This window comes from Glycine max, chromosome 1 (genome assembly GCF_000004515.6).
Source record: "Glycine max cultivar Williams 82 chromosome 1, Glycine_max_v4.0, whole genome shotgun sequence".
NCBI lineage: Eukaryota > Viridiplantae > Streptophyta > Magnoliopsida > Fabales > Fabaceae > Glycine > Glycine max.
Window position 1 is genome coordinate 50676502 of NC_016088.4, and position 20725 is coordinate 50697226.

The window sequence follows — 20725 nt, forward strand, 5'->3', positions numbered from 1 at the left end:
ATAGCTACGTTACGTACTTACGTTGGTATTCCACCCAAACAGCTCTATCAGAGTAAGGGATAGTCATTTGTGCAAGTTCATCTACAATCATTTTATGGTGTACTCCCCCGGTACCCTTTTTTAACGTAAAAAATCTATAATTAACGCCCCAAAATTAATATATAGCAAGGGAAATGCAACATGATTAAGATTAGCTGTTCAAAGTGTTGTCGAATTGCATGAAAAGGTCTGACAATTCAATATGATTTGTCTGTAGGACAATTAATGTTAAACGAATTTATAACTATTTTATTTTGATAATTAATGATTTTCGTTATAAAGAAAAACGAGCATATCATATGAAGTCATATATATCGTATAAATTATGAATTATAAATGAAATGACATTGTCTTTGACATAATAATAATAATAATAATAATAATAATAATAATAATAATAATAATAATAATAATAATAATAATAATAATAATAATAATAATTCTACTTGTTCCTTTTGTTCAAGTTAGGAATGTAGCAATAGCAAGTGTCTTTCACAAGCCTTTATAAGTCTAATTAATAGGCTGATTTAGTGGTTATTTGAATTATCACAGGTGAGAACGTTTGGAGATATTTGAATATAACTCTTTTTTCTTATACAATAAAAGGTAACTGTTATATTTTGTGAATTTTTAAAATAATTAATAAATTATCAATGCTTCTATTTACGTTAGTGTAGATTCTTTTAACATATCCAAAATAAAGGGGAACATGAACATAAATATGTAGTATTAAATTTAACTTGGTCCTGATATTTGCTTATATTGAGCTTATTAATTAATTGATGACTCGTTGGCTTTGGTCAAAGTTGGAGGAGAGAAAGAACAATCTCTCTGTCTCTCTGTCAATATATATATATATATATATGTATGTATGTGTGTGGATCGAAGACAAGGCATGTATTGTATTAACTCAATCCTCTGAGGCGAATATATATCGTGTACTCATCAGAGCCTTTCATTCCCAGGTTTCATTAGTCCCCCTCTCTTCACGTATATGCATATGCATTAGCATTATATATCTATTCTCTCTCATCATTCATATATATATATATATATATATACTACACTTCGATTCAGAAAGCATAATTTTTCATTTCAAATGTAGATATTAACAAGAGAGTTATAAGATTGGTCTCATAGTTAAGAAAGAAAGAGGAAAGAGAGAATCATAAGTTTGAATTACTTTGATAATATTCTGACAAAACAAACATTTAACATGCGTCAATAAAAAGGCTTCTACGTTTTTTTTTTTCAGATGATTTTTATAATCATATATAAAATTAAAAGATAATTTGTTTCCTGAGAAAGTTTTTGGCTGCTGAGATATTCTAAATTTCTGGAGGCTGACCCACTTAATTAGAATGTGCTTCTTCTGTGTTTGCATTTTGTCACTTTTCTTGGCAACCATTTTCATTGGTGAGCCGGGACATGCTTGTTAATTAGCTCTACCTATATCAATACATACAAATGTATGTGCATACAGTATAAAATTTAGATTCAATTTCTTAGGTATTTCTAGTGTTTTTCTTCATTTAGATTTGAGTTGAAGTTTCATTTTGCTAATTTATATCGATATTTTATGCAAATTATTATTAATTAGCTGATCATTGAAATAATTAAAACTCTAACTCTGGTTAAAAGACAACATTAAAAATACAAAAAATTAATTCTAAATTTTGTCCATGTATATATCTACGAAATAAAGTTTTAATATTTTTCCTAAATTGTAATAAAGTTTTTGTTTGCCTAATGAAAATGGGGAAACTTATATACAAGAGATAAACAGAAAGATAGATCAGAGAAAATAAATAATAATTATATATATATATATATATATATATCTTATTTTTATATTTTTCTTTCTTATCATGCGTGTGACTTTTTCTCTTAGTTTATTATCTCTCTTCTCTTTGCTGGTTTTAGTCTTTAGAGGTTGATTTATAAATGACATCAATTATGGGAGTACTGTTATTGTAAGAGACAAACACCATGTGAACAAGCGTATCAGATTGCATTATCCATATCAACTTGACATGATGTTTGAACTGAAATAATAAATTTAATTATTTTCATTTGGTCAGTCTATAAATTTATAATTTTCATAATTAAGTACCAAATTAGTATGTTTTAATATTTATTAAAACATTATTTTATAAAAATGCTCGTTCAGTTTAAATAATAATTATTTTTCAATAAACTAATTATATAATCAAAATATAATTTAATTAAATAAATTATTCAAAATTAAAATTTTAATTGTATAGCTGAAAAGGATGTGCACACTAATGATGTAGTACTCCAAATAATCTACGGTCTGAATTAATTATCCACTAATCAAAATAGAATTTTTACTGAAAAACCTTGATGAGGCCACAGAACGATATGGAAATTAAGAGGTTGCCAATATGAATACGATAATACAGCAGGTTAGCAGCCAAATCTTTTTTTTATTCTGATTCATAGCAGCCTAAACCAAAAGTCGAAGTATTTACGAAACCTCCTCTTTTAATAATACAATTATAGTACAACTTTACAACTACAACTATGTAGATACCTGAATAGTGAGCTTCTAAAAAATAAATAAAATCTTCGTTCAAACAAAAGTTTCATCAGTTGTTTCTAAATAATGGATTTGTTGTTTTTAGATGTAGTTTGCACCACATATTATTATATTTATTTATTTATTTTACTTTATTTTTATCATATTTATTGTTTACTTTTTTGCTCTATTTCTCTTTTTCTTTCATCCATATATTCCAAAAAATTAGGTACACAAAACGTTGAACTCGGTTGAAGAAACTCTAGAATTATCTTCAGTGTCTAGTTTCAAACTTTCAAGAATCACGCTAGACAACAGTTTTCTCTTGTGTAACGCTTATAATCTTTTCCAGTTTTGATGACAAATCTGAACGATATAAATGTTTGTTTGGTTGTCAATAATTTAAGAGATCTTGTTGGATTAGGAATCAAAGCTTCATGCACTCCGCAATCTACATTTACATAGTCATAAAGGGAGTGGTGCAACTAAGCAATGACATTACATATGCATATAGTAACACATGCACGTTGATGAGTTCAATGTGCTGGTCATGAATAGTATTTGGCTTTGCCCGAAAATTAGATACATATACCATGTTAACAAGTTATATACTGAATTGGACACTCAGACTCAGTGATTGGTACTTGAAATTGCGGTCTGTCCCCACTTAACAACACTTGTTAATCATTAATTGGTTACTGTCCCACTTCGTCACATTTTTTTGTCTGGTTTTGGATTCTAATGATTCATCGCTGTTCTTTCATGTTAACTCATCCTATAGGGGGGAGGAAAAAGTTAATAAAAATGGGTTTTCATGTCCAGAAGTAATATTAAGCGGCAAACAGAAGAAGTAGATCAACACGAGAAAAACAAAGGAAGTTAAAGATGGGTTTTCTGGAACTATTGGAGGTGGCTTCTTTGCCAGTTATTCAAGTCCTACTTATCAGTGCATTAGGAGCTTTGATGGCAACTCAGTATTTCGATAATCTTCTTTCACCAGACATTCGGAAAGCCTTGAACAAGGTAAGAGATGCATGCTATATTAAACATATATAAATATAATGATTAATGAATAAACACCTGTTCATTGCTCCTCCATTTATTCCTTTGAATAGACAACAAATGCAGCACAAACTCTGCATGATTCTAATCAAACAATATATAGTAACCTTTTTTTTTTTGTGTTTTGGTTTGCCTGTTTTGCAGATTGTCTTCCTTATATTCACTCCTTCACTTGTATTTTCCAGTTTCGCCAAGAGTGTTTCACTTGATGATATGATATCATGGTACGCATGGATTTGTTTTCCACTCCAAATTTTTGTGTCATTTTTAGAAAAATGCTAACTAGGACGAAACAATTTTCATCAAACAAGCAAGAACTATATGTTTTCCATCAAAACTTATTTGACGTTAAATATTGAGTTTAGTCTCTGAAATTATGATTTGTTGTGACTAATCTCTAGAATTAACAAAATCCTAAAAAAGTTTTCGAGATTGTAATTGTCACTTGCTTTAGTCAAAAGTTACATATAATATGACTTAAGTGATAATATTAGTGTATGTTTAAGGATTAAAATGATAGTAAATAATTAAGTTTAAAGACTTAATGAAACAAATTACTGAAGTAACAGTGAATCTCAATTTCAATAACTATAATGACCAACTTTGTCCTAAACATCTCACTCATTTTTTGTGACCGTGTTTGCATTGATGCATTCGTTTATTTCGCCTCAGTGCTATTTGTGCTAAATAGCAGTGCTAGTCTTATTGAATAGAAAAGTATTTATAACTTGTTCGATTCGGCATCTATCCAGTATCCACAAAGGATATGTGTCAAACGAAAAGCTAATAGTGCCAATTCATGTCGCACAAATTTTGCATATAAAGCCAACAACTTTTGATTTCCATTAAAGTTTTTATTTTTATTTTTTAATTCAATATTTGTCCACTAATACATAAACATGTGGATTTTGTATTCGCTATACGCAAAAAAGGTTTCTTAAGTATACCATCTTTGTTTTTAATATGTATTATTTTTTGAACTGTTTTTCTTCATAAAAAGCCTAAAAAAAGCTAACAAAAATAAAAGGTTACCGAACACATGTCAATCGAAACAAAGCCAGATTATACACTTACATGAGCATCCTTATTGAGGCGGAATTAAGAATGAACTTTAAGCTTTGTGTTTGATCACATTTGTTATCCTAAGGATTAAGAGCTATTGCACAAAATTAAATCGTTAATTAATGTGGGTAGCTACAGCTACATATCTAAATAAAAGCTCGTTATGGCTTTAGACATAGTAGCATAATTTTGGACAAACAAGCTGAGTTAATACCTGTGGTTCACCTAATTAATGATCGGAATAAAATCACACATACCGTTTCATTACCTGTCACTCCTATTAAAATGTTTAAAATGTGATACGAGTAAAAAAATTACAATCAGTGGAGAGTGATATTAAACAAGTGTCCCTTTTTAATTAGGGGACAGGTAAGGAGTTAAGATATCTCACTCATTGGCACTGCAGAGTACAGAGCTATAAGCGTCATTAATTATTACACACAATGCACAGACTTTGACTTTGATATATTTTGTCATTGATAGTAGTGATGGATAATTAATGCATGTTAGTTGATTGAAAGTAGAGTAAAAGTAGGGCGTTCTTTTGTATTAATTGATTGTGCTAAACCATATCATGTTGACCCATCTATGCAGGTGGTTTATGCCTGTTAATGTTGGACTTACCTTCTTAATTGGAGGGATTATAGGATGGATACTTGTAAAATTACTGAAGCCTAATTTGAAAGTGGAAGGTCTTATTATTGCTGCATGTTCATCAGGTAGCATAGCATCAAAGTTATAGTTACTTAGTATGCTCAACAAGAGTAAAATTTGAAGGAATGGATGCATCATGCATGCCTTAAATCTTAATACATTGTAAAATTTATGCCACCATCCCCATCCATTCCTTCAATTTTCACTCCTACCAATCCGTGTCTTAATTTTATTAGCAAAACCTTCATCTAAAAATGTACTTATTTCATGAATGCTTCTTTGATCAGGAAATATGGGTAACCTTCCTATTGTAATCATCCCTGCTATCTGTGATGAGAAAGGAGGCCCATTTGGTGCACGTGATATTTGCCGCAATAATGCACTCTCTTATGCATCTTTCTCTATGGCCGTAAGACATCCTATTTACATTTAAAATATTAGCTTATAGCATACTATTGTGTAGATTATCTTATTAACTCGCTTGTTTTGTTAATTGTAGCTTGGTGGCATCTTCATTTGGACCTACACATACCAGACGGTAAAAAGCAGATCTTTGAAATTTAAGGCACTCGAGGCTGCTGAGATTGTAAAGGTTCCCAACAAAGATTTTGATGCTAATGCTGAAACTCACCTTCTCAAGGATAATGACAGTGAAGACACAACAATAGAAGTGCCGACATCGACTTATATTGGTGACACTGAAAACCAAATTGTAAGACCTTGACAACCCACTACACTATGGCTATACTTGTTTCAGTAGGAAGGTTTTCAAAATTAAAATTAGTATGCATTTACTCGGTGTTGGCGTGTTAGTTTAATGAAGTGCTGCTCATTTACCCTTCACCCCATCAAAATTTATCCATATGAAAGTGATTATTCACACAGTTAACAATGTAAGAAATTAACAATAATAAGTATAATCCTATCCCATTATATATATATATATATATATATATATATATATATATATATATATATATATATATATATATATATAGGTATTCTTATTTTTCACCTGCTCAAAGCATGCATATAGCCCCTAATATATCAAACATTCTCAACTACAACTAGTTACTAAAAGGGATGTGAATTTTTAGATTGTAGACCAAGATCAGTCCAATGTATCGAAAAAGACAGAATCATCTTGGCATAGAATGGTAGAAGTTATGAGCCATCTTCTGGCAGAATTAGTGTCACCACCGGCAATTGCAACAGTGAGTTTTTTTTTTTTTTTTTCTGCTTTCCTTTCTGTTTTCTTTGCTAGATTTGTTTCTTGGTTTTTAATCTCTAGTTTGTACTACATCAATGCAATTTGACATTCATCTACTTCCATATTCCATGATCAGTTTTTTGGTTTCCTCTTTGGTGCGGTTGCATGGCTAAGGAACCTAATAATAGGAGACAATGCTCCACTGCGAGTCATCCAAGACTCTCTTCAGTTGCTTGGGTATGCATCTTTGCTCATGAAACCAAATTGTTCTCCAGTGTCTATTTCTTTTCCAACCACACAGTTATCTGATTGAACTCATTGCTTTGCAGGAATGGGACCATTCCTTGCATCACCCTTTTGCTTGGTGGTAACCTCACTCAAGGTATCTAAAATCCTAGCGGCTATTTTTTTTTACCAATTTCGTGGGCTTAGCTAACTTTTTCATGAAATTGCAGGCTTGAAATCATCAAGTGTCAAACCGTTGACCCTCACTAGCATCATCATAGCTCGACTTTTCTTACTACCTGTTATTGGATTGTTTATTGTAAGAGCAGCAGCAAATTTGGGCTTACTCCCTGTTGATCCTTTATTCCAATATGTGCTGGTTATGCAGTATGCCATGCCACCAGCTATGAATATTAGTAAGTGATACAATCCATTCCATATTTCCCATTCACTTGATATTTCATTAGCCATAGATTCCTTATTGTCAAAATTTAATGATATTATTATGCAGGTACCGTGGCTCAGCTGTTTGAAGTAGGAAATGAAGAGTGTTCAGTTATTCTCTTGTGGACATATACTGCTGCAGCCATAGCACTCACTGCCTGGTCAACATTCCTCTTGTGGCTATTATCTTAAGGCGTCTTTAGTTTCTGATTTCACTGGCTAAACTCTTCTATACAGAACCATATATAATGGTTGTGTGACTGACAATGTCATACAACAATTTTCTTTCACCACTTTTGTTCTATTCAAGGACATATAATGAAAGAAGCTAGAATGGTATGTTTACGATTGAGTGAAATTTTGGCAATGCGTGCTGTCATATCAACCCATGCCACACAACAAATAAGTTAGGAGACTGAAGTGATTATTGGCTTTCTTGTCCCCAACACAAGACACTGCCATTCAGAAATTAAGTATCTAGCAACATGTACGTATTTTTCTTCATTTCACCCATGCATGTCTTCCTTTTCCGTCACCTCCTACAACGACAAGTAATATTTTAGGTACTGAAAAAAGTTTGTGTTTTATGTAGTTCTCCATTGGAAACCAAAACAAAGAGTCTATTTATAGCCATTTTTTCCATTTTGATTCTTTGTATTTTTATTCATTTTTTAGTTCAATTCTTCCAATTCTATTTCAGAAACTAGTCTTACCGAATTTATGTTGTTTAATAAATTTTTATTGTCAATGAGAATGGTTGGGTTTGAGGTAATATATATGAAATCTGAAATTCAAATTTTAATGCGATCATTGTATTCACACACACACAAAAAAAAGTCAATGAAATTAGAAGCTTTCATTCTTAAGGAGATATTTAGAAAGAATTACAATAGAATTTACATAAAATTATCAAAATGATTTATAATTATTATAAGTTTTTAAAATGTATTTTAAGAATTTTGTTGATATATTTATTAAAATAAGTGCCTTTTCACTTTTTTCAGGAAGTTTCATATGGGATAGTAATTTATTGAATTTCTTGTTATTTTTTAATTTAAATTACTAAGTTCACATTTTTTTTCAATATTTCATTTTTTTATTTTTTATGATTTTAATTTTTATACATTACCAATGCAAAAAAATATAATGGCAATCAATTAGAAGTCATTATTAATGAAAAAGTTAAAATAATTATTGTGAAAATAAAAAAAAATCACTCTTTGCATCTTTATTCATTTTTTAGTTCAATTCTTCCAGTTGTATTTCATAAACTAGTCTTATCAAATTTGTATTATTCAATAACTTTTTACAGTACTGGTAAAAAAAAAACTTTTTTAGGATAGAATTTGTAAAGAGACAGACAAATAATGTTGGACGTACACTTGCTTGTAAGGGGAGCAACAAATTATGTTATTAGACTCAAAGATTATCGCTAATCCTTTCTTGTTGTATTTACCAGTCTTTTATGAATGAAATGCCTTAATTATGCTGCAAAAAAATATTTTTTATAGTCAATGAAATTAGAAGCTTTCATTCTTAAAGACATATTTAGAAGGAATTACAAAAGAATTTAAATAAAATATGAAAATGGTTAACAATTATTATAAGTTTTCTTAGAAATCATTATTAATATAATTTTTAAAATTATTATTATAAAAATCAATAAACTTATTATAGTAGTTTTAAATTAAATGTTGGTGAAAAAAAAAACTTTGCATTGTTAGTGCTAACTCATATTTTTTATTTTTAAACTTTTAAAATTAATTTATTTCTCAAATCTATAACAAATTCTCAAATAATTGGATGAAAAATAACACTTTAGTGATTTTAGTTAGAAGAAAATAAATAAAAAACAAATTCATCTAATATATATAAAAAAATAGTTCTAAAACAAAGAAAGTTAATTAACATTACAAATTAGTTAACTAAAATTAGTTATACTTTGAATATATCATCAAGAGTATAATTAGTTGGTGTGATACGAGTTATTCTAAATTCGATATATTACTATTTACTACAAATAAAAAAATATCAAGAGTATAATTAAGTCAAAATGCTAATAATATATATGTATTTTTAAAAACTTCAAAATGATAAATTAATATTTTTAATTAATTATTTGGTTAAAACAATCACTTTAACTACTGTTTAATATTCCAATAGATAAAAATATTAAAAATGGTAATAATAGCATTTGGAAGAGGTGTGTGAGTAACATGCAAAGAATGAAGGTCTTCCCGCTCCTTTGAGATGAAGAAGATTCTCCTCCTATCCGTCCTTTGTTTCTTCTTCGTCTTTCCCTCTCCAACATCGAAACCCGAACAATTTTGTCTCCCATCATCATCTAAACAAGTCACCATGCATACTCGTGGTTGACACTGTATACCTACTGGAAAGACTCTTTGGATTAGCAATGTTTTTGAGTTTGGAAATAATACATCGCAACTAGGGTTGTTGCCTTGGACAAACCAAAAAAATTACACCCTCATAATTATTGAAATATTATCCGTATTGATTTATTTTCAACATTCATTAATAATATATTCATTATCAATATTATTTAACGCAATGATATCATAAATAACTAAATTACTCTAAAAGTTGTTATTAATAATAACATATATTGATAGTTAATCATATGTACAAATTTATATAAATCAAAGCAAAATTATTTAATCTGACTTGTGACACTGTAGATCACAAATAAAAATTTAACATTTTCACTATCGTTACATCTAGTAAATGATTTTATCAAAATTAAAAATATTAAAATAAACACACAAAAGAATAGTAGAAGGAACAAAAAATAAACTCAAATGTTGTATATACCAACAATTAGAGTTATAGACTAATCATGCTACTATTTAGGAAATCTTACCCAAAAGTCAACCAGTCAAAATTTAATTCAAAACACAAGATGATGACAAATAGGTACACCAACACGCTTAATTAACAACAACTTCACAACTAAGCACATGTCTTAGTTATCACCTCTCTTTGTCTCCAACAAAACCCAATGATCAAATTTTTTGAAAAGGAGGTCAACACACCATTCAAAAACATGGTGCTTTGCCTCTATTTATCCTCTTTAGTAAGGTTTTCTATGATCACTCTCAACCATCAAATTTAAAGAATGGATTCAACTTCATCTTTCTCATAGTTGCAAACATATTAACTATAATCTTCACAACTTATTTAAAAGCAATGGGGTCTCTTTCCTCTCTTTTTTTCCTATTTCATTTTAACTTTACATTCAACGAGGTTGTGGATGCATTTGGCATCCACCCTTGTGTCCTTCGAAAAGTCGGCATCCACACCTCTTTGTCCTTAGGAAAGTAAAAAATAATCTCATTTATCACGAAAAGCACAATGACGACAATGAAGAAATCATCGTCACAAGGTAAAGGTGAAGTGGGATGATCCATGATGAGGAGGCCGGGGAAAGACTTGTGGTGGGGAGAAGGAAGGAGGCTGGGTGGTAGTGGTGGGGAGGAGTAGGAAGGGTTTGAGGGTTATTAATTTTCTATAAATTATTAATTATCCATGTTATTGTTGATAACAACTTTTTAGAATAATATTAGTTACTCATGTTGTCATTATTGTTTTAAATAATCTTGATTATAAATAAATTATTAATGAATTTTGTAAAAGAAAAAATTCAAGGCGGACAATATTTCAATAATTATAAACATGTAACTTTTTTTGTTTGTCTAGGGCACCAAAGATCTCATGACCAACCTTGAGAATTGTCATGTTTTATAAAATTTTCAACTTTTGTTGTTTTCTTTTATGTTTATAACTTATCCCTTGTTATATTTTGAAATCTAACATGCCAAAAACAATTCTTGAAGCTCCCCTAAAGGGGTGTTTGCATGCTAGTTCGGATCAGTTTTGGTCAAATTTAAGATTCAACCCAATCAAATTTGGTTCGGTTTGGTTTTTATAATTTTTTTTGAAACCCAACCCATTCATAAATGATCTGGTTAGGTTCAAACTAAAGGGTTACCCATTTAAATTTTATTTTTTTCCTTAGAATTACTATTTTATATCATGATTCATCAAATATCCAATATAATTAATATAATATTATCAAATATTTGAAAGTAGTAAAATTGATTTATTTAATATCATTAACATAATATTCTAAAATAAACTGATACAAATTTTCTTACAATAAACTCTGTTACAATTAGATTTATTACAACTAGATTTGTTGCAACCAGATTTGCTGAAATAAATAAACAAAATATGATTCATTAATATTATAAACATGACAACAAAAATAAATATGAAAAAAAGTGAAACAAATAACAATATACCTAAAAGTAATATGTTAAGAAATTCCAACACTAGTAGTTCAAACACTTGTCGTTCTAATACTTTGAGTCTTAATATTAACAGTATTTAAAGTCAAATCAAACAATTCTAAAACTTTTGATTGGTTCAATTCGATTTTGATGGGATATCTAAATCTAAACTCATGACTCAACTCGTATATGAACGGTTTGGATCATTTCAATTTGACTTTAACCCAAATGCATAATGAATATCCCTACTCCCCTTGATAGTATTAAATTATAACATTGTATAAAAATTTAATATTTATATAGATTAAATAAAAAAAATCATGTTCCTCTAAATATGGGACCTTGGGCGGTTGCCCACCTTGACCATGTCAGAGCCACCACTGGTAGTGACTCTTGTAAAACAATTCAACACATCATATAAATTCTTCTTTACTACGTAATGATGGAATTGATTTGAATTGATGTAAGACATTGTTCAAGTGTTTCCCTTGTGTATGCTTTTTGTCATTGTTTCTTGTTGTTGCTTATTATTTATCTATTCCACTATTGTTGAGTGTGTATGCGTTTTTATTTCTTGGGTAAAGAGAGAAAAAAAAAAGAACAAAGTAAGGTTCACATTAATGGTGTTCAACAATGATTCTTGTGTATGTTGTTACTTTTTGAATCTTTGCAGAATATGTTGCTCATTCTCACCTTGTTGATACAAAAGATAGATGGACAAGACATACTTGGATCTCAAGAAGATACTATGTTTACCTTGAATGCCAAAATTGGAAGGATAGTTCTAATGTACTTTGATAATGATTTTGTTCTTGCTATCGGTACAACTAAGACAAAATAATATAACTTCTCTTCTGTTGATCAGCCACAGTACTTGCTTCATCTAACAAGAACAAATTACAATGTTCTATCAATGGTACATCACCTAACAATGTTAATGATAAAATTTAAAGTTGCTTTATCTTGCAGTACAAAAGCTTCAGTTGATGATGCTGAGCTTGAGTGTGTATCAGATGATGATATCCATTTTGTTTTCCCATATCCACGTGGGAAGATAACACTTAGAGAAACCTTCCGGCTAAGAAAACATTTTCAACTTGATTTGGATATGGAGGATACGAACTGTAACAAAATCCACTTGTAGCCATTTTTTCAGCTTGAGTGTGTACAACTTTGTATTTTTGTTATTTATTTTTTAGTTCAATTCTGACGATTGTATCTCAAAAACTAGTCTTACCAAAATTATATTATTTAATAATTTTTCATTTATAATTCTCATAAGTTTATACTTATAGAATTAAAATTTAAAAATAACAAATTTTAATGATTAAAAATGAACAAAATATATTATAGGAATCAAAATTAAAAATGCACAAATTTATAACGACTAAAATTAAAAAAATAAATTTTCAAAGATAAAAAATAAAAAAATATTAACTTAGAAGGAAAATAATATATTTAAACCAAAATTTATTTATTATATTTAAATTATATTTTTTTATAAATTTTAACTAATTAATTACTAGTATTAATTCAAAGAATATATGTAATCTCTAATTTAGACAACGGGACATTGAATGTGAAAAGGCATAATAATTAACATTTGACACGCCAAAATAGTAAAAAAATAATGGTAGACAACGAGGCATTAAATGTGAAAAGGCATGATAATTAACATTTGACATGTCAAAATCTATAAATTTTTAAAATATTTAATTTCACCTTTTAAATTTTAGAAAATGAATCAAGATCTTCAACTTATTTTCTAAGAATCAAATTAGTTCATTTTTTAGAACATAAATAAACCTTTTTTAAGATTTGAAGAATAAATTAATGTATTTAAAATAATTTGAGCAACAAGATAATTAAGCCAAAAGAAAACGCAAAATCTGGTATTCTGATCCATAATTTAGAGTTTGAGGGAAAAGGGGGGGTGGGCGATCCCAACCACAGAATATCGCATCGAATCGCAGGAAATGGAATTGTTTTGATGTCCAAACAAGGCAAATGAAGTGTCGTGTTTCAATCTTTCTGTTATCCCTAATCCTTCTCTTCTTCTTCTTCTTCTTCTTCTTCTTCAGCTTATCCGCCTCACAATCCCAACAACTCTCTCTTCCCTCTCTACCAGCACCCTCGCTTAAACCGGCCACGGCACTTGTTGCTGCCCTCGATGGCACTATGTATTTGGTGGACAGTGTTTCTGGGAGGGTTTTTTGGTCTTTTTCAACTGGATCTCCCATCTACCACCACTCCTATCGTGCTCCCATCAATGACCCTGAGGACAACAACGTTACCGGTCTCATCGAATGCGGAGATGACTGGGAATTGATCGTCCACGATGCTCGCTTTGGTAAAACGGTAGTGTATATCACATCAAATATGTCAATGCTTTTTTTATACTCTATGGTCCTGTGATATGACTGACAAACATTAGGTTTGTGATTTACTATCTCCTTTTCGTAATTGGAATTAATTTATGAGTCCAGTGACACAACACTCGTTAACTTTATGATTGATTATGCACTATTTATTCCACTAGAAGTTGTTGCGTTTAAGGCTTTTTTTCATGCCTGCAGAGACTCTCCGAATCAATTGCAAATTATGTTGCTTTAACCCCTACCGAAACAAAGGAGGGAGCATCGATATTTGGATCCAAAAAAGACACTATGTTTGAAGTGGATGCTAAAACTGGAGCGCTTGTTCGAACGCACTATGATCTTGATAATGCTTCTAATGTGGTGTTGAGTGGTGATGATCGGCTGCAGCGTGTTACAACTACAAAGAATAATGAGCTTGTTGATCCTGCACAGCTGGACTCACCTGAGTTTTTGCTCAAGATAACTAGGTCTGATTATGTTTTGAAATCTCTTGGTAAAGCAGGAATAGTTTTGTGGACTATGAACGTGGCAGAATTTAAGGCTAGATTAATTTGCCAACATAATGAAAATCCTTCTGGAAGGGATTCGTTTGATGCAGAGGATGGGTATGTTGTAGACCGTGGCTTAGATTTTGCTATGCCGTATGCATGTTGGGACATGAAACTGAATGAAGTCTACCGCCAACGCAAGAATTTTCTGTTACATCCTGCTGACCCTGGAAGATTGTCTGGTATTTATCAAGAGAATATTATGCTCCCATTCCATACTTCAGAGCTGATGCTTCCATCACAACCTGATATGGATGGATTTATCCTTGGTCAGGGCGGTAATATGATGCTACCTTTGCCCATATCAAATTCTTTGCCCTCTTTGCAACAAAAACTCGATTTCTGTGAGAGCAATGATAATGTAGCCATGCTCCCTTGGCCTCTTATGGAGATCAGTACACAAGAGGAAGTTGATCCAAAAAAGGTGATTGAATGGTCAACAACACTACCCCTTATATTATTTACCATCTTTCTTGGCTTTTTTGTTTTCTACCACTATTTGGTGGTTACAAATAAAGACCAAAACAGGGAGTTAAATTCAAGAAGTTTACCTCCTAAGAAGAAGAAAGCACGCAAGTCAGTAAAGAACAATATCACCATTGACAACAGACAGGATAAACCTATGTCATCAGCTGAGGAGGATAAACTAGCACGTAAGGAGACAAACACTGATACATATACACAAATGCAAGTTGATGGACGCAGAATTGGTAAACTGTTTGTGTCAAACAAAGAAATTGCTAAGGGAAGCAATGGTACCATTGTTTTTGAGGGGACATATGAAGGCCGAGTTGTTGCTGTCAAACGTCTTGTCAAAGCCCATCATGATGTAGCCCATAAAGAAATCCAAAATCTCATTGCATCTGATAGACATCCAAACATTGTTCGATGGTATGGGGTGGAATGTGATCATGATTTTGTTTATCTTGCTCTAGAACGTTGTACATGCAACTTGGATGATTTAATTCATATGTACTCTGATATATCAGAGAACCCGACAATTTGCGAGGATCAATATTCTAATTTTTTTAAAAATGCTCGAATCGATACGAGGAATGATATGCGATATCTTTGGAAAGCAAATGGATTTCCATCACCTCTGTTACTGAAACTGATGAGGTTAGTGAAAATATTAAACACTTGTTGGTTGATTCAGTCAACTATCACTGGATGTGATGTATCACATTTTTAGATTAGAAAAAGGTTGTAATATTTCTCTCAGCTAATTAGTAAAAATGGTGAGTGAAAGTTGTTAGAACTACCTGAATTTGCAGACAAGGGAGATACCTTATGCATGGATGAGACAATGAGTGGTATTGTAGCCAACTAGGGTAACAACTTTTGTGATTGACATGCGCCTAATTGTTTGCTATTAGAAATAGAACTATAAAAACCATTTTTTTAATAAGCTATAGAAGCTAAAGTTTCATATGGTAGTTCAATTTTAGGCTAAAAAAATCTACCTAGTTAAGGTGATGTGGAGTAGCATTTCTATAATTGGAGAAAGAAGAAAAGGATCTATCGTAAATGTGGTGCTAGATCTAAGGTGGTATAGGTTGACAGCTCCCATAAAGAAAAGGTGAGATAGTAACAATTTGGGCATTACCTTGTAATAGGAGAATCCAATAGGATGTGAAAGACACAAATACGACATATGGAGGTAAAAGGATAAAATAGTAAAAGATTGGTAGAAAGGGTAGAAGTGACCAAAAAAGTTAAGAATATGCAGGAGAGTGTTGTTTAATTTCCATTTAGGATCATTCTGTCATTGGAGGTTGATAGGTGTTTCTATTTAGTATAGCTCAAACATGAGGGTTCAATTATTACATTATTGTTCTAACTTATTTGTTTATTTTCTGTTGCCATTGTCTTCACTTTCACTTTTATTTTGAAACACAGGGATGTAGTTTCTGGACTTGTTCATTTGCATGAACTAGGAATAATACATCGAGATTTGAAACCCCAAAATGTTTTGATATTAAAAGAAAAATCATTATGTGCAAAGCTTTCTGATATGGGAATTAGTAAACGCCTTCTTGAGGATATGTCTTCTTTGGGTCACACTGTTACTGGTGAGTAGAAGCGTTAATTTTACAGGTCTTAACTCTTAATCAATTCTTTGTTCTTATTCTTAATCTTACAATAAGGTTCAATTCCTTAATTGCATGTAGGCTGTGGAAGTTCAGGGTGGCAAGCACCGGAGCAACTTGTTCAAGGACGTCAAACACGAGCTGTGGATTTATTTAGTTTAGGTTGCGTTCTCTTTTTCTGCATGACTGGAGGAAGACATCCATTTGGAGAACGTCTTGAGCGGGATTTCAATATTGTGAAAAATCAAAAGGATCTTTTCTTAGTGGAGTTTATTCCTGAAGCCGACGATCTTATTTCTTGTTTGTTAAACCCTAACCCTGATCTCAGGTGTATAATTATACCTTCTCATATATTTATTAATAATTTGCATCTTGTTATGAATTACTTAATTGTCGTGTAGTATAAATGATGGGTTCACATATGAAATGTTAATTTGTTATTACCTCTGAAATTCCAGCTTTTGATTTTGCTAGATGTTGTACATGTATGAAATGTCAATTGAGATTTTTCTCTAGTATTCAAAGTTCAATTGACCAATATAAATAATAAAATGGAAGAGTGATATGTTGTTTTGATAAATCTGTAATAGTCAGTATTATGAGTTGTTGAATATATCCTTATATTAATCAGACTTCTTTTAAGTTGAGCCTAAAATTGGTCAGAATGGGTTAAATGAAAATGATGTGATTTAACATGGTCACATGGAGGTATTCATCTTGAATATAATGCAAAAAAAGTCATTTAGGTTGTTATGGACCTAATGACACATTTGTTATTGATCTCTAATGAAAGTTATTGAAACATCTGTATTTAATGATGCTGCCAGTGCATCTTCAACTGGCTTTTTAATTCCAATAGCAGTTTGAACATTGCAAGATGATTCTAAATGTATGGATACTCATTTTGGTGCTTTTGGGCCATGAATGAATTCCAGACGAAGAAGCTTATTGGAAAATTGAATCTCTTATTTGGTGAAAATATTATCTACATAGGATCTACATTATTCTGATTTGTATTTTGATTTTATAGTTATATTTCTTTGTTTCCTTATGCACTTTATCCTTATTTACTGTATAATTAATGCAAATTGTGAGGAAAGGTGATTGCCTTGCACATGCATGCAGATGCATGGTTGGAGCGAAATAATTATCCGTAGTAGGTTATCAAAGAGATTATGTTGCATGCAATTGCCAAATTAACATGAGATATAATTGCATAAATTATGATAAGATTCAGAGGGATTGTCTGATAACTTTCAATGAGTAGAGAAACTGGAATTACATATTTTTGTGTGTTTGTCTTATCACAAGTAAGTGATTCATTGAAGTTATTTCATTTATTGTCAGACTAACAGCGATTGAAGTATTGCATCATCCTCTTTTTTGGAGCTCTGAGATGAGACTTTCATTTCTTCGTGATGTAAGTGACAGAGTGGAACTTGAAGACAGAGAAATTGATTCTGATCTTTTGAAGGCTCTAGAAAGCATTGCTCCACTGGCTTTAGGTGCAAAATGGGATGAGAAGCTAGATCCTGATTTCATAACTAACATTGGTCGTTACCGGAGATATAAATATGACAGTGTTCGACACTTGCTGAGGGTCATGAGAAATAAGCTAAATCACTACAGGGAATTGCCTCAAGAAATTCAGGTTTTTTCTTGGACTAACATTTTCTCGTGATAATTTGTTTTCTCTTGGTGAAACCCATGAAACTATTTGTTCACTTTAGAAGTCTCATTATCTTGAAGTGTATTAAACAGTTCAATGTCACTTTAACAAATGTAGCAATTACCATAAGAGAAAAAAATGTAGCTCTTGATCAAAATTAGCTCTAAATGTTGTGGTCAACTTCATTTTTCAAATTCATCCCTAATACCAGTTACACCAAGTGAAACTCTGAATATTTTATTATTTTATGGCTGTGTTTTAGTAATTGTTCACTTTAATAATGATTTTGCCTTACAATATCCACAATATTTTCTTTTTTCACAATCAACTCTTGCAACATTTCCCCCAATATCTAAACCCACGTCCTTCAAAATTTATTTTCAACTAAAACCATATCTGAACTCTGATTTTTTATCATAACAGCAATTGTCACAGTAAAAAATTCTGTAGACTATGAAGCGTATTGTGCATTGAATCTTAAGCCAAGTACATCAACCTTGACTGCAGATAATGATGGTGATAATGTTGATGATTGGTTGCCATGATAGTATTGTAACTTTTGTGGTTACTGATGTTGTTATCTTGTGATGTGATTGGGAAATGCAATGGTGTTAATTAGTCTTTAGAAGTCCTGGTCTTTGTTGATTGAAATAGTGAATAACAGTTGTGCATTTGTTTGATTGTGCTTGAATTTAAGTTTTTAATTTTCATAATGAATTTCATTGAAATCGATTGTTTGAATTTACTGTCCCTCTTTTATTTACTGGTGATATCTTTTTTTATATAAGATGTCTAATTTGCATCTCTATTAACATATGGTACAATCCTCCAAGATCATAAACTTATTGATAATATATAAGGCAAATTACACTCACTCACTAAGTATTAATGAAATTATACTCCATATTCCTCCTTTTTTTAATCACAAATAGACTTCCCTCAATTCATATAACAACATAATATTTTGTACCATTTCTGGTAAAATAAACTTTCAAATACAATTCGAAAAGAAAAGATGAAGGATAATTCTGAAACAGGGAGTGTTTAGGAAGGAGGAGTATTTTGATCAAATGATTCATTACAAGAAGGGCACATGAGATGGTTTCCGAGTGCATTTCCTTTTATTGCTTTGTATTTCATATTTCCCTTATTTTTCATGGTTGGATAGTTACTGAATTGGATTTACGGATTGCATGGGTAGGGTTGAAGGTCATTAGTAGGGGAATGAGCCAACCTCCATTTCTTTAAGCTGAAATATACGAATGCGATTTTCAGGAAGGATTGAGTATTTCTACCCATCATTTCCAGCATAATTGTCTTTTTTTTTTTTTTTTGCCTGTTTTTATGATTCTTTGATATCAACTTTTCTGATTTCTTTATGAATTGAGGGAGGTCAGTGTAATGTTAAAAAATGAGAGGCTTTTGAGTGTAATTTCATTAAACTTCAGGGAATGTGAACTGTGAAGGTAATTCATCATAATGCATATTAACCATTGCTTATAACCCGGGAATGATTTGCTCATCTTTACATGTGTGTGGCTTCTAACTAATTTCTTTTCGCTTATCAGGAACTGATAGGACCTGTTCCGGAAGGATTCAATGACTACTTTGCAAGTCGATTTCCAAGACTCTTAATTGAAGTGTACAAAGTTATATACAAAAGTTGCAAGGACGATGAATGTTTTCAGAGATATTTTAGATACATTAACTAGTGCCTTGTTGCTCGGATGGCTTGACAATTCATCAGCAGGAAAAAAAATGGTTGATTGCAGCATGGAGCAAAATCTATTTACATTTATAGAATGGAGCAGTAGACTTGTCAGGTAATATAATGTACATATGTTGCCATTGGCCACTGATTAATCTACCCCAAAGTTACAATGGAACACCATCTAATCCCTAGACCCTAGTGTTCAGAGGATTCAGCCAAATGTACATTAATATATTTTACATGGCTTTGATGTGAAGGTGGGAGAGAATTCTTGAATGATTACCTTTTTACTTTAACTCTCTCAGTCATATAGAAATTAAGAATTGTAAAAAACTTCAAATGTTTCGAAGGTCTATACAGACAGGAATTAGAAGCAGGCAGTTAGTTCATGTATAACCAAAATAAATGATTATTATGACATCTCAAATATCCCGTGCTTGAATTTTTCATCTGATTTCGCTCTATATTGTGTATTCTACGAAAATCTAATAGAAGGAGTGGAAGTTGAAAATTTTGTATCACGTGCAGTTCCAAATTGACATTACATATAGGTTAAATTTAATTTTTGGTCTAGAATTTGTTTTAATTTAATTCTTGCAAAATATGAAAAACAAATTGTACGTGAAATTATTCAGTTGACTCCTATTGTCTACATTTATGAAAACTCCATTTATTCATCCCGTGTGTGGCTCAAATTGGTGTTTGTTTCTATCAGATATGTTTCTAGTTTCATATGTGACTCTCGTCTATGATCGGTCCTTACTCAAAAAATTGTACATTCGTTGTC

General features: G+C 31.1%; 2 protein-coding genes across 5 annotated transcripts; both read left to right on the forward strand.

The window, feature by feature from the left end:
- Window positions 1–860: 860 nt before the first annotated feature.
- On the forward strand, window positions 861–8004 carry LOC100792072 (protein PIN-LIKES 7). Of its 3 annotated transcripts, none has more exons than XM_014775542.3 (11): window positions 861–1004; window positions 3404–3601; window positions 3785–3864; window positions 5297–5421; window positions 5644–5765; window positions 5856–6068; window positions 6454–6570; window positions 6703–6803; window positions 6896–6948; window positions 7022–7207; window positions 7303–8004. In XM_014775542.3, exons 2-11 carry the CDS (start codon window positions 3464–3466, stop codon window positions 7425–7427), a joined length of 1260 nt encoding a protein of 419 aa, XP_014631028.1. In that variant the 5' UTR covers window positions 861–1004; window positions 3404–3463; the 3' UTR covers window positions 7428–8004. The 3 variants fall into 3 exon arrangements, with proteins under 3 accessions (XP_014631028.1, XP_006573516.1, XP_014631022.1); XM_006573453.3 differs by having other exon boundaries at window positions 902–1004; window positions 3401–3601; XM_014775536.2 differs by having other exon boundaries at window positions 908–1004; window positions 3360–3601.
- A 5396-nt stretch (window positions 8005–13400) lies between these two features.
- On the forward strand, window positions 13401–20340 carry LOC100785363 (serine/threonine-protein kinase/endoribonuclease IRE1a). Of its 2 annotated transcripts, none has more exons than XM_003516469.5 (6): window positions 13401–13900; window positions 14119–15587; window positions 16368–16540; window positions 16640–16886; window positions 17906–18209; window positions 19796–20340. In XM_003516469.5, the coding sequence occupies exons 1-6, from the start codon at window positions 13550–13552 to the stop codon at window positions 19937–19939; spliced, it is 2688 nt and encodes an 895-aa protein (XP_003516517.1). In that variant the 5' UTR covers window positions 13401–13549; the 3' UTR covers window positions 19940–20340. The 2 variants fall into 2 exon arrangements, with proteins under 2 accessions (XP_003516517.1, XP_006573517.1); XM_006573454.4 differs by having other exon boundaries at window positions 13484–13892.
- The last annotated feature ends 385 nt before the right edge of the window (window positions 20341–20725 follow it).